This window comes from Equus przewalskii, chromosome 2 (genome assembly GCF_037783145.1).
Source record: "Equus przewalskii isolate Varuska chromosome 2, EquPr2, whole genome shotgun sequence".
NCBI lineage: Eukaryota > Metazoa > Chordata > Mammalia > Perissodactyla > Equidae > Equus > Equus przewalskii.
Genome location: NC_091832.1, coordinates 36507717 through 36521962, shown reverse-complemented (window position 1 = coordinate 36521962; position 14246 = coordinate 36507717). Strand labels below are relative to the sequence as shown.

The following is a 14246-nucleotide window of genomic DNA, read 5'->3' as shown; positions in this document are numbered from 1 at the left end:
GGGAACAAATCTTGTTCATCTTCACCCCCAGCACCTCACTTCCCACTGTGCTGGAGATGAACGCTTTTGTTTTTGTTTTTAAAGATTGGCACCTGAGGGGCCGGCCCCGTGACGCAGCAGTTAACTGCGCACATTCTGCTTCAGCGGCCCAGGGTTCGCCGGTTCGGATCCTGGGTGCAGACATGGCAGCGCTTGGCAAGCCATGCTGTGGTAGGCGTCCCACATATAAACAAAAAGTAGAGGAAGATGGGCATGGATGTTAGCTCAGGGTCAGTCTTCCTCAGCAAAAAGAGGAGGATTGGCAGCAGAGGTTAGCTCAGGGCTAATCTTCCAAAAGAAAAAAAAAAAGATTGGCACCTGAGCTAACAACTGTTGCCAACTGTTGTCCTTCTTCTTTTTTTTTCTGCTTTTTCTCCCCAAATGCCCCCAGTGCATAGTTGTATATTTTAGTTGTGGGTCCTTCTAGTTGTGAAATGAGTGTTTTTGAATCGCCCCTTTTAAAGCCAGAAAGGCTCATTAAGGTTCTTTCCCGGTGAGTCAGACATTTTCCTTAGCTGCCTGCCTCCAGATGTAAGACGCCTTTGTTTTCTGGATAATCTCACGACTACAACTTAAAAAGCATGCTTGGAATATTCCTAAGAGTGAAACGCGTCCATCTGAATGTGAATTAGCAGGGGAAATGGTGAAGTAAGCCACGGTGCATCTACCCTGCAGAGCACTTAACCAGTGATTAAAAAGCTAAGCTAGAAAACGAATTTCACACACATACACATCTTTATTAGCACCAGAGTCCCTTATATTCTAAAATAGAAATCTATTATTCACGATAGCTAAAACGTGGAAGCAACCCAACTGTCCATCAATGGGTGAATGGATAAGCCAAATGTGGTAGATGCATACAATGGAATATTACTCAGTCTTTAAAAAGAGAATTTTGACACATGCTACAACATGGATGAGCCTTGAGCACTTTATGCTAAGTGAAAATGTGTCACAAAAAGACAAATACTGTATGATTCCACTTATGTGAGGTGGAGTAATCAGTGTCACAGAAACAGAAAGTAGAATTGTGGTTGCCAGGGATTGAGGGAGGGGGAATGGGAAGTTAGTGTTCAATGGGGACAGAGTTTCAGTTTTGCAAGATGAAGAGTTCCCTTTTTCCTCCCCAAAGCCCCAGTACACAGTTGCATATTCTAGCTGTAGGTCCTTCTTGTTCTTCTATGTGAACCACTGCAACACGGCTACTGACAGACGGACGGGTGTTGTGGTTCTGCACCTGGGAACCAAAGCCCGGCCATTGAAGCAGAGTGTGCCAAACTTTAACCACTAGGCCACCAGGGCTGTCTCAAGATGAAGAATTCTGGAAATGGATGATGGTGATGGGTGCACAACGATGGGAATGTACTTAATACCACTGAACTGTACATTTAAAAATAGCTAAGATGGTAAATTTTACGTATTGTATCACAATTAAAAAATGGAAAATAGCTGATAACAATTATATCATAGGCAAATTGATACTGAACGTCTTAATCTCAAATTTGTGTGCCCGAGTGCAGTAAACCAAACAGTGAGACATCGGTGCTGGGAGATGGAAAAAGGTTTATTCATTTTGGTCAAGATGAGAAGGTGGGAGCATGGGTTCTCTCAAATTCGCCTTAACAAGAGAAGGAAGCAGGGGCTTCTACAGAGCTAAGGGGTGTGGAGGAGGAGTTTTGGAGAAACAAAGGGGTAATTCGTGTTTCTTTCACTCTCAATAGGCCCGGGGCAGTCTGACTTCTGGGTCAACAGCAGCTGGGGGCTGGTTATCTGGTGATCCCTGAAGGCATTCTCTTTCTTCTGTAAAACAAGCTCATAAATCCTCGTGACACTTGAGTTACCCCTCAGGTTAAACAGGAAAACAGCAAACTGACCAGATTAAGCTCTTTTCGTAACAAGGGCAAAAGGTAATCTTACTGAATGTTTACAGTAACCCTCAGGTATCCAGCTTCATAATTTTGAAGGGAAAGTTTCATGTATGCCAGACATTTGTAATGACATAAAGTTCTGGAAGGAGATGTGTACACTGGCAACAGGGGATGTAGGCCTTGCGGAGTTGGGGGGGGGGTTCCACGTTTTACTGGACATGCTTTGCTCTGTTCGTTTTTGCAATGGGAGTCACTACTTTTGTGATAAGCGTCAGAGCCAAGGCTGCAGTGGTGGGAACGCATGCTTGCCATGAGAGGTCTCTTGAGGTCATTTGGGGAATGAACTAGAGTTCACAGCTGACCTGGGTCACTGTTCTGTACTGAAGGAATCTCAAACCTTGCCTAAATGAGATAGAAAAAGACTTACCAAGATTTGGCTTTAAATAATTCTAAACTGAAAGCTGGGGAAACTGGGGTGCTATATGATACTAGGGGCTGGTGTTTAGTGGGCATTCTCACACCACATGGGTGAGGTAGGCACAATCACGACTCCCCCTCTACAGATGGGCAGATGGAGCAGAAAGAGGAAAAGAGCTTGCCCGAGGTCCAAAAGGTGGTGGATGGCAAAGCCGGGAACAAGCCCCAGCCAGGTCCCACATGACACCAATTGCATGCCTGTACCCACTGTACCTGCCCCCCCCCCCCCCCCCCCCGCCCCGGGGCTCAGTTCTGGAGCCCTGGCCCCCTTCAAGGACAAGGACTCCTCCTTTCGGCACCTTCACATTCCTCTGCAGCAAATAAAAGGCACAGGCTTGCTTTTTTGATAAAGTAGAATAACATTTATTTACTTCTTAAAATTTTTATTATACATGCTGTGTTCATGGAAAATCAAGACCTTTGAAGGAACTCAAATTAGATATAAATTATGTTCAGCTGAGCGGGTTACAGTTGTGTTTAGCATGGAAGCAGTTAAGCTGAAGCTTTCTTCTCCTTATAGGTTGCCATCATTTTCTTGATTTCAGCAATAGCTTTCCCCGGATTCAGCCCCTTGAAAAAAGAGAAGAGAAGCAATTCCAAATGGTAAGTGAAACTGAAGAGAAGAACCCATGACCTTGGGTGACACTCCTCCCCCAGCTTGTACAGTGTCAAAGCAAGGTGAACGCGGATCAAATCCCTTAAATCCCAGGGGCTGGGGCTAAGAGCTCTCTTCTGTCTCCACTTTAGGCGTTTTCAAACCGGCCAGCTCTCTCTGGCAAGAGCCCTGCAGCACTGACTTCCTGCCGGTGCGGCTCCCTGGAGCAGGCTAACGAGCCCAGGGCAGAGGCACGAGTGCCTGCTGTCTACATGCCCACAGACACGCAGGAAAGAGCATCTCTTCTCTGACCTCAGCCAGCGTCAAAACAGCCAGACATCCCTCGTCCTTTACACACGGCCGTCAATGCACACAAGCCCTTGAGGTAAGCGGAAGAAATGACCTCTCTGCTAACCTGCATAAGCACCATGAGCCCGACCGGCCACTGACACGGGGGGGCGGCTGCAGGTGGGCCCTACAGCTGTAACATCTGTTCTGCAGGAGGCACAATAACTACTCAGTGAACACCAGCCTCACAGAAGTAGGGACACGGGCAAGTATTTGGGAAAATTAGACAAGGACTCATCTGAGGTTAGTGAAGGGTCCCCCCATTTTAGCAGGACAACTCTAACCCTGAAATTAAAGTGTGTGGAAAGAAAAGGAGATCTTCAGAGAGAGAGAAGACACTCTTTAAAGACTGATATGGAACGATCTCCACAATGTATTACGTGAAAAAAGACAGACGACGTGGAATGAAAAAGGTAGAAGATGGGGCCAGCCCAGTGGTGCAGTGGTTAAGTCCGCACGTTCCGCTTCTCGGCGGCCCGGGGTTCGCCGGTTCGGATCCCGGGTGCGGACATGGCACCGCTTGCCAAAAGCCATGCTGTGGTAGGCGTCCCACATATAAAGTAGAGGAAGATGGGCATGGATGTTAGCTCGGGGCCAGTCTTCCTCAGCAAAAAGAGGAGGATTGGCAGTAGTTAGCTCAGGGCTAATCTTCCTCAAAAAAAAAAAAAGTAAAAGAAAAAGGTAGAAGAGCCCACGTACGCATAAAACATCTCTGGGGGGCACACAAGAAACCGGTAACACCACCGCTTCCAGGGAGGCAGCTGGGGATGGGGGAGGAGGAAGACCCTTCTCAGTACATCCTTCTGAATATGGAACCATGGATCACCCACCCACCCTGGTTTATTAAAAGGGGTTTAGACTTAGATGGTCTGTACGCAGGAGTGAACCTAATCGAAGTGCAGGAGGAGCACTGGACTGGGAGGCAGGTGGCCTGCCTCTAGCCCTGACCCTGGCCTGAGAGTGACCTTGGCAAGTTGCCCCCCCCACCCCGGGCTCAGCTTCCCCATCCATAAAACGGGTGGCACTTGATGATTTTCAAGGCCCCTTCCAGCTCAAACGATCTTGGCCTATGTCTAGCCTCACAGCTCACGTCCCTCCCTGCTTTATCAAAGGGGAGGGCGGGACACAGAGGTCACAGAGAACCTCCGTTCTTGGTGGTCTTGGCTGTGTGCTGCCCTCTGCACAGCTCAGAATGCGCTGTGGAGCTTCTGAACACACAAGCCAGGCCCCGGCCTTGGAGAGGCTCTCTCTGACAGCCTCCAATAGGCCCTGCACCGTTTGCTTTTCTAATAATAGAATTTAATAATTTCTAATAGAGGGTGCCATTTATTGAGTGCCTACTGTGTGCCAGGCACTGTTCTAAGCCTGTTAGCTGCATAACTTGGCTCAGAAGTCGCAGAGGTCACTGGGGCTGAGCCTGGGGGGAAACTGGGCAGTGGGACGCAGGAGCATGTGCTCTCCCTGCCCTAGTGGGGACACCCACCAGGCCCGACAGCAGATCCTGATGCTGATACCACATGAGAAGCACTGTGGCAGAGGGCGGGGCCCCTGGAAACAGCAGGTTTCTAGGCAAGAAATAAGGCAATTACCCAGCCTGGGCTTCACAGTTTTTAAGATCTGCTGCCTTTTCTTTTTTTCTTGATTACCAACTGGGTATCCTAGAGTTTTCATCTTGCCGCCTGCTTACTCACTGCACCTTTAAAGTGAAATTGCTCTACCCACAGTTCTCTGCTCAAAGGGCAGCCATGTTCGGAACCACGCAGCGCCGGCTGCTCCCTGCCCGCTGACTGGGCCAGGGGTGACGCCTGAGCAGAGGGCAGCCAAGCCGCAGCTGGCCATCCACCTCTGACGTGGGCTGCCAAAGAAAGCTGAGCTGGGCCAGTGAGATTCCCTCTGAGGAAGTGGAGCAAAGAAATGTGGAGAGAAGACAGGCAGCCGGCTGAAGCCGAAGGCCAGGGTGAGCCCGGGAGGCAGGCAGTCCGAGTGGGAAGAGGGAGTGAAAGCTAGGGAGGCTGGGGCTCTGAGGCGGACAACAGACGCACAGAGAGAAAGAGGAGGCTGGGCGCTGGAGAACAGAGCAGACTGGCAGCACAATGTGACATGGAGACACTGCGACAGAATCTGCCAGAATTCTGATGACGGTTTTCTTCTTGTGGTTCCTAGGAAGTCAGCCGGAACCCAGGATCCTGTTCCTGGATTCCTGTGGCATCCTCGACTCGCAATGCCCGTGTGTACCCTACAAGTAAACTTCCCCTGAGGGGCGTGAGTGAGTCTGTTCATTGCAATTAAGCACAAACGAGCCCTGAGGCTCACACTGAGATGGCAGGCACATTCTGGGCTCTATTTCGAATGACCAGGTTTGCTCTCCGCCAGCTGCCTCTTATGGGCACACACCACTTCTGACATGTAGGTTGAGGCAGAGCTGAGGCCGCCAGCCCCGCGTACCTTGGGACAGGTCTTCGTGCAGTTCATGATGGTGTGGCAGCGGTAGAGAGAGAAGGGGTCCTGCAGCTTGGCCAGGCGCTCCTCTGTGAAGTCGTCCCTGGAGTCGATCATCCAGCGATAAGCCTGGGAGACCAGGGACTGATTAGCTGGGCTGTCGACTTAGTCGCCCGAGCAGCGCTCCGGCTCAAGTCAAGCCCCCAGGAGCGCAGAGGGGAGCGCTCTCCGCCTCGAGGCCTGTCTGCCGCGTTATTTCCTGCCATCTTTCGAGGGAGGAGTCTCACCTCGGATCCCCACAAACCTTTGAGCCACACCGCACCTGGTACTCTGGGACTTCATTATATACCATCAGGCACCATCTTCTAAGTATTTCAAGTTGCTCATCAGCTTCCTACTCAGATTATGAATTAGTGAAGGCAGGGACTGTATCATAAGACTCTGTCTATCTGTCTTCACAGCACCTACCCACTGCCTGTGAGTAATCCGATGACTTAACACACCTGTCTAGAGAGAGCATTTGTTCCACTTACTGATTCTTGTAACAGCACACCCACCCCAGAAGCCTCAGGTCAGCCCGCTGCACACTGATGAGGCTCCCATCACTGGGCCTGCTCTGGCAGTGCTACCAGAGGACTTCTAGGTTCCCAACAGCTCAGATCATTGGCACAAGAGCCAACTAGGAACGTATCTTATTATTCAGTCATGAATGTAGCTACGAATCAATACTGCTAAATGGCCACACAACCACGTAACTTCTCTTTTTGTGGGAAACTGAGAAATGCGAAGTAGTTTTTTCAGTTGGTGAGTCTGTGAAAAGCACTGACCACAAATCTAAGAAGTGCAAGCTTCCTGGGAACGACGATGGAGACGGTCTTTGCCGTGAAGCGGACACGGGGTGAGAGGCGATGCAAAGCAATGCTGCTTTCTTGTTAAGCAGCTCCTAAAGCCAGTCCTCCAGGCTTCCGTTAGACTGGAGACAACTTCCAGCCCTACAGCTGTGTGGCTGCCCCTCAACGAAACTTCCCTCTCCCCTGCCTACACATTAAGAATCCTGTGGAGGGCCTCCTGACAGATGCGGCGTGGGGAGAGGGGTGAGTGGTAAGAGCCAGCTGCACAGGGGACAGTCTGGAGCATCTGCAAGGCCTGGTCTGCCAAAAAGCATGGCCCGCTCCTGATGCCCTCACCACACTGAAACGAAGGCATTCTGCAGATGAAGCCCCAGATTTATCGAAAGCCAAGTGAAGACAATACAACCCATTACCCTGTTAGTGATGGATGCCCACAAAGAAAAACATCGCCCTCAGAATGTCTGGTTTCTGACAACGCACTGTCTGCTCGGATTCCTGGAGGCTCGAGTTCCAGCTCCCCTTAAAGCAGCCGCAGAGCCCTTACCTGCATCAGAACCGCAGGGCCCAAATACTTGTCCCCGTTCCACCAGTAGCTAGGGCAGCTGGTGCTGCAGCAGGCACAGAGGATGCACTCGTAGAGCCCGTCCTGGGGGGAAAGGGCAGTCAGGGCGCGGGATGGAAGGGACTGTCGTGGCCTTAGCCGATCAAATGTGATGTTTGGGGTCGGTATGTGAACAAAGCGCCTACTTGTATGTGAGTTTTTTGGGCAAAATCCTAGGGGTGGTTTGGAGAGATTTATCAGATTCACAAAAACTATCTTGGAATTGACATGTAAACATCTGCCGGATTAGAGCCCAGAGTTCTTGAGTTCAAGTACAACGCACTTATCCTTTAATAAACAACAGCCTCTCACGTATCCAAAACAAAAACAGTAACATGAGGAAACCTTACCACCCAGAATGCTGCCTGGGAGAGATTAAAAAGGCCCTGGGTGTCTGGGCCTCTCGGCGTGCACCCCAGCTTCTGCCCTGGCTCAGCAGAGCTCTCAGGTTTTCGACAGGAACATCGATATCATCCTAAGTAACAGCCACCCTGCACTGAGCACTGCGTGCTTTACCTCATGGGAGCACCGGAGTGATCGACAATCCTATGGGCTGAGTACTATTAGGTTCCTTTTTATAGGGAAGGAACTGAGGCTCAGAGAGTGTGGGTCGTTTGTCCAGGGTCACAGAGCTGCAAGTAGCAGAGCTGGGACGGGCCCAGCCTGACTCTGGAATCCCTGCTCTTTAACACTTGCCACACTGACTCAGTCTGCTCACCCAGTTCTAACAAACGGGACTTTCTCATTTTGGGAGCAGAAACTCATAAAAAGAAGCAAAACAGAGGGGCACACTGACATCTGAAGTGACAGCTGATAACAGATGACACAGAGTTGATGGGCATGATCGAAACCATGAGTCTTCAACAAAATCTCTATCCTGTTCAGGCGGCTGGTGGGAGTGTAAACTGGCCCCACTGGTCTGGGAAGCACAAGGCCACGGGATTAAGAGCCTCAATGGGTCATATTCTTTAGTCCACTTACAGAAAAATCTGTAACAAGAAATTAAGTAGAATTTTTTGGATACAACTTGAACAATAAAGATGTTTATCTAGCCTTATTTGTAATAGTAGAAAACCGGAAACAATCTCATTGTTCAACAATAATGGAATGGTTAAATAATACACAGTGCGAACACCTGCAGGAGGAGAAAGCAAAGCGTAAGATACTTATATAGAATTTTTAAGAACATTGGAAAATGCTCACAATAACATAAGTGAAAAAAGCAGGATACAAAAGCATATTTACATTTTGATCCTAGCTACACAAAAACGTCCTGTCACATATAAAAGAAAAACAAAGGTAGTTGTCAACAGAGGTTATTTTAGGATGATGGAATTACAGATTATTTAAAAAATAGTTCTCTGCCTTTTCCAATTTCCTACAATGAGCATTATGGCCTTAAAATCATGAAAAAAAGTTATAAATTAAAAGTTTTAAATTAAAATTTAAGGAGGTGAAAAATGCTAACCAAATGTTTGGCATTTAAATGAGCAAATTTTGATTATCTAGAAAACACACTCAGGGGACCCTTCACTCCCTGAGAAGCTCACATCAAGGAGACCTCTACTGGCTGCAAGCGCCCCTCCTGCCCGAGGAAGGTGAGATGACGGCTTGGGCCAGTGTGGCCATTCCAGTCTGGACCCTAGCATGCGTCAGACTCCCTGGGAGTTAGAAATGGGGGCAGAGCTATGTCCTGAGAAACTCCTGAAAGAGGAGTCAGCTGCTCACTCTGACTTACAAGTCGCTGCGTTGACCCTCATGGTCTCCGTGATGACAGAGCTGGGCATTCTGACTAGACTCTCCTTTCTTAACATTTCATGGGGAAGAGGAGACAGGCTAAATATTCCCCAAGACCTAAAAGGTCGAATTCATTTAGTCATTCACATGACTACTATTTATGGATAAAGTAACAATGCCAGGGTCTAGGGACCCAGAAAGGAGGAAGCCGCAGCCCCTGCCCTTGAGGTGTGCTCGGTCTGCTAAGGGACGGGCACGTAAATGATGCTCTGAGGATAAGTGCTGTCCTGGAGGAACACAGGAGGTGGTGACCATGAGACAGCACGTCCTTGACCTCCTGCAGGCACGCTGTTGGGCCGCATATCTATTCGGTCCCCTTCCCACCTCATTCTTCCTCTCTACAAGGACACTGAGTGTGCAGGGAGGGAGCATGCAAATCAGAGACTTCTTAGAAGAGGTAAAAACAGTGCAAAAGAAGGAGACTAAAACCTGGTAACTCCTTCACTTTAAAAGACTTTATAGCTGGTGCACAGGAATAGCAACTCTGTCAGTGAGAAGGCCCGTGACAACCCACAGCAATCACCAGACACACGGTGCTAGGGAAAAACATCAAGGTCCTAGTCCCAGCTTTGCCTTTTACTACTTCGTCCCCATCTGTAAAAGAGGCTGGTGGTAGCAGGATTGCAAATGGCCAGCATGGGTTTTATTTGCCCACAGTATTAAACAGCAAATCTGACTGAGCTGTCAACTTTTAAAGACTGGGCTATGTGCATACTGGTTTCCTTTGGAAAAGAGAAACATCTGGCAATACCACACAATCTGCCCCTCCAGGCAGGGCAGGGCACTCCAGCTCCTCCGTCCACTCTGGGCCCTTCATGAGTTCATGCGGCCCACCCGGCCCTGAGAGGAGGAGTGTCCGGGCCTCAGACAGATGCTTTTCAAGTTCCTTTCCAGAGTACACTAGACGGTCTGCGTGATCTCACTCTGCTACCCACCCCCACCCCCCAAGCCACACTTCCCAGCAAACATCTTTGCAACGAAATTCCTCAAATCAAGACAACAAATGAGAACTAATGACCAGTTTCTCACGCTCCTCTATGGACTGTAGATACTGCTGCTTGCCTCCCTGGGATTCATCCTTCTTCTTCAAATAAGGCTCGATGGATTTGTATTGAGCATAGAAGTTGCTCAAATCCTGAGATTAAGAGGAAGAAGAAAAAGAAGAAAAGGGTAAGATTCCACCATCATCCCTTGACTTTCTTCTTTACTCCATCTCTTAGACACTGCCTCTCTGGGACAGACAGACATCAGACTCTCTTCCTTTGGCACAGATATGTGCAAAGCTTACGAAAGGAGAAATAGTCACAATGTTAAGCGTGGTTAGGAAATCTCTCCTCCGCTCACTTGGTTAACTTTCCAATCCCACTCACCCTTGAAAACACTGTCGGTGAAGGTGGTCAAATACAGCGGGACAGAAATTAAAGTAAAACGCCTAACTGTTGCCTTGCCATTGGTATTTTCCACATGAATTCTTTCTAGTTATGGCCAAATTCTTCACTGCTGGGACTGTTCCAACCCTGAAGCTCTGTGCCCTGTTATTCCCAAACAATCTTCACCAAATGAGCTGCTGGAGGATCTTCCAGGCGTGTTTATCTTCTGCCATTCAAACTGCTTAATTAAACTCACACAGGAGAAAAGCCTGCCCTAAAGAACTCAGAGCGTCACACGCACACACCTTCCCCTCCCTGGGAAAAAAAATTAAGGGGAGACAGAGATGCAGAAACTCACAGGAACCAGGTCCTTGATCACATACATATGCGGGAGAGGGTAGATTTTTGAGACTTTGCTGAGGTTGGTGTCAATCCGCCGGGTGCACGCTAGAGTGTTGCCTCCATTGATATTCATTGCACAGGAGCCGCAGATGCCTGAGGGAGACACGGGCAACACTTCCTCACCCGGATGCAGGCGGTCCAGCTTCACGTTCCTCTCCTGGGCTGTCGTCACTCTCCCACCAGGGGCCGCACTGCCGTGAACACACCTGTGGCAGAGCTGCCCGTCGCCCCTTTGCCTTTTCCTCCTGCTTTCTGCCTAGAACGCAGATCTAACAGCTGTAGTTCCAAAAACCATTGTGTGACCAGGAGGCAACCTGAGGTTGGAAGCTCCATGCTAAGGACGGCAGTGGAGCCTGGGGTGCTGTTGGCCTCAGGGGTTCCCACAGCAGTCCGAGCTCCACACTTCAAGTATTTTGAGAGAAAAGTCAGCCTCTGTTTTTTTTAAAGCCACTGTTATTTGAACTCAAACTCTAACAGATGCATCACCCAAAAACAAATCAGCACTGTCTCGGTCACCTTCAGGCTGAGGCCTGGCTACAGATCATGTTCTACCATCTCCAGGAAACAAGCAGCACAGTGGCTGCCCTGGGGACAAGAAACCCACAGAAGCTGCCTGAGGACTGACTTTGCAAGGAGAAAAACGAACTACTGTGAAACCAAACCAAGCAAAAATAAGGTGCTGATCAAGGACCTGAAACGAGAACTTTCTTAGCCTCGAGTCACTTCCTGTGTATGGAAATTTCCTAGGTATTTCAGAGTTTAAAAATGACTATGCAATCTAGACCCCTGGTACCACTCCAATGAAGCTGTTTTTTTTTTGAAGATTATCAGGTCAGAGAAATGTGATTACTTGTGAAACTTGCACTGGGTAATCACTTTTATAAGACTATGCTCTCTTCCTTTCCTGTAGATCTTTGAGTTTAAGAAAACACAAAGATCTGTCTTCAGCAAATACTCCTAAAGTTCCCCAGGAGATTAAATATTATCAATATATTTATGTATGCCTGGCATCCAACCAGAGCAGTACTCTTTTATAAGAAATGGTATACAATTAAAAATAAAAATAAGTCTAATGAATCTTCTCTTAAAAAGGCTCCCCTGGAAATTCTCTTATCAAACAGTAAGGGAATAAAAATGAGCGTCAGTATCATTCTGCTTCATTTTTTCAGTCCAGATGGGCCACACCTTATGTTCCTAGCTCTGAAAGAGTTTTACGGGGAAAGGTTACCGAAAAGCACGCCTATTTCCTGTGAGGCCACGACCTGTGTGGGGAAGGCTGGTGTTTAATTACAGCACAACGTTCCCTGAAGAGCAGGACTCAGCCACACTATCCTATCACCTGTCAGCATTTGCTGCATCAAATCCAATCCTGTAAGATTAGCTGAATCAACCAGATGTCTTAGAAGGAGGACTTCAAATGCTTGAAGTGTACAGCAGAACAAAGATGAAAGGCAATGGGCCAGTATCTCGCTGAAGCAGAGCATGTGAACTTAACCACTATGTCACCGGGCCAGCCCTAAAGCAAAAAATATTGCTCTGCACACACACTGCCTGCAACCAGCTCATGTGGCACCAGCACCACACTGGGAAACTGTTCCCATCTAGAACCTTCCTACTGGGCGCCTCCTCTGTGCACATGTAATACTGGGAGCTGGAGGGAGCACATCCCCCGTGTTGGACAAGTGTTAAGTGTGCACAAGCACCAGCTAGAAACTCTCTAGTGCCTCCCTAATAAACGAGCTCAGCATCCGCAGAGGTGGCCGGCGAGCACATCCGTGTGAGTCCTTGAAGGCTGCAGCACCAGACGCAGCAACCACGTAACAGAAGCAAACTCAGAAACCAGAACTCGTGCCACAGTTCGAATTTCTGACACATTTACCCAAGAAAAGGAAGTGTGTGCAAAGCAAGGTCACCTGGCAGAGGGCTGCCACTGTCCTCCAGGTATCTCTACCAGTTTTGGCCAAACCAGGCTTCTTCTGGGAAATGGAACGTGAGTGTCCAGGACGCAAAAGGGAAGGAAATGCTTACCTTCTCTGCATGATCTTCGGAAGGTCAAGGTAGAATCAATTTCATTCTTAATCTTGATTAAAGCATCCAATACCATAGGACCACATCTGACCAAAAAAACCACAAAACTCAGCTGTATTTACATGACGCTCAATCTCCCTGCACTTCATCACACGATCTGAGACATCTGCATGTATCAGCCGCTCTTGCCTCCATTTGGCCTTCTCAGGCCACATTCAGAATTCTTCCCTATTTTTATTTTCACACACCCTTACACATTTCAAGTACCGCACAGTGCTATTTTTTTTTTTAAATTTTATTTTTCCTTTTTCTCCCCAAAGCCCCCCAGTACACAGTTGTGTATTTTTAGTTGTGGGTCCTTTCCCTTGCGGCATGTGGGATGCCGCCTCAGCGTGGCTTGATGAGTGGTGCCATGTCCGCGCCCAGGATCCGAACTGGCAAAACCCTGGGCCACCAAAGCGGAGCAAGTGAACTTAACCACCCGGCCATGGGGCCAGCCGCGCACAGTGCTATTTTGATGATCATAGTGCACACGGATTTCTAGGGAACTGAGAGCTAAAGAAGCAGAGAAGCACTTAGGGTAGGAAACAACTTTCACATACTGGGCGTGTCTGTTTTTTTCTTTTTAAAGCTCCCTGCAAAGTTTTCCTAAATAATTTATTTCAAATTTTAGTTTCATTTTTAGGATCTACACAACAAGTAGCTTTAAATGGATAATTAATAATAATAAAACATAACCATAACAGAAAATGTTGTACAGAGAATAAAAGAAAATAAACGACCCATAGTCCAAAGCCCCGAGAGCTCTGGGCCCATGGGGGAAGGGCAGCAGCTCTGGGCTTGGAGCCTGGACTGCAGGCCTGGCGTCCGAGAGCCTGGTCGGAAGCCTCGCTCGGACACTTACCAGCTTATAGGCAATTCACGTAACCAGCTACCCATATATAAAGCACAGAGCAACAACTACATCTCACAGGACTGCTGCAGTGAACGAACAGACTGGAAAATGAAACTCAGAGCAGCGTCTGCCAAAGACACTTTGTTTAACTTTATCATCATGCAGAGACCATGATGCTAAGGAAATGGCTTACTCTCTCTGAGTCTCAGTTTCTTTATCTGTAAAATGGAATTAATATTTATATCACAGGATTATTACAAAGATTAAATAAAGGGGCCAGCCTGGAGGCATACTGGTTAAGTCCATGCACTCTGCTTTGGCGATCTGGGGTTCATAGGGTCAGATCCCAGGTGTGGACATAGCACTGCTCGTCAGGCCATGCTGTGGTGGCATCTCACATAAAATAAAGTAAGACTGGCAACAGATGTTAGCTCAGGGAGAATACCCCCCCACAAACAAATAGATAAAAAAGAGATTAAACAAAAACTTGTGATTTTCATAGTACCTGGACATAGATAAATGCTCAACAAATCTAT

At 48.1% G+C, this 14246-nt stretch overlaps 1 protein-coding gene across 1 annotated transcript in view; it reads right to left on the bottom strand.

Annotated features, from left to right (window-relative positions):
• Nucleotides 1-2723: 2723 nt before the first annotated feature.
• SDHB (succinate dehydrogenase complex iron sulfur subunit B) overlaps nucleotides 2724-14246 on the bottom strand; it is a 32976-nt gene continuing 21453 nt past the window's right edge. The window contains exons 3-8 of the mRNA XM_008507088.2: nucleotides 12816-12901; nucleotides 10744-10880; nucleotides 10034-10150; nucleotides 7162-7263; nucleotides 5773-5895; nucleotides 2724-2954 (exon numbers count right to left, since the gene is read on the bottom strand). Coding sequence (XP_008505310.2) covers nucleotides 2877-2954; nucleotides 5773-5895; nucleotides 7162-7263; nucleotides 10034-10150; nucleotides 10744-10880; nucleotides 12816-12901 — 643 coding nt within the window. The 3' untranslated portion in view covers nucleotides 2724-2876. The remainder of the gene's footprint in view (nucleotides 2955-5772; nucleotides 5896-7161; nucleotides 7264-10033; nucleotides 10151-10743; nucleotides 10881-12815; nucleotides 12902-14246) is intronic.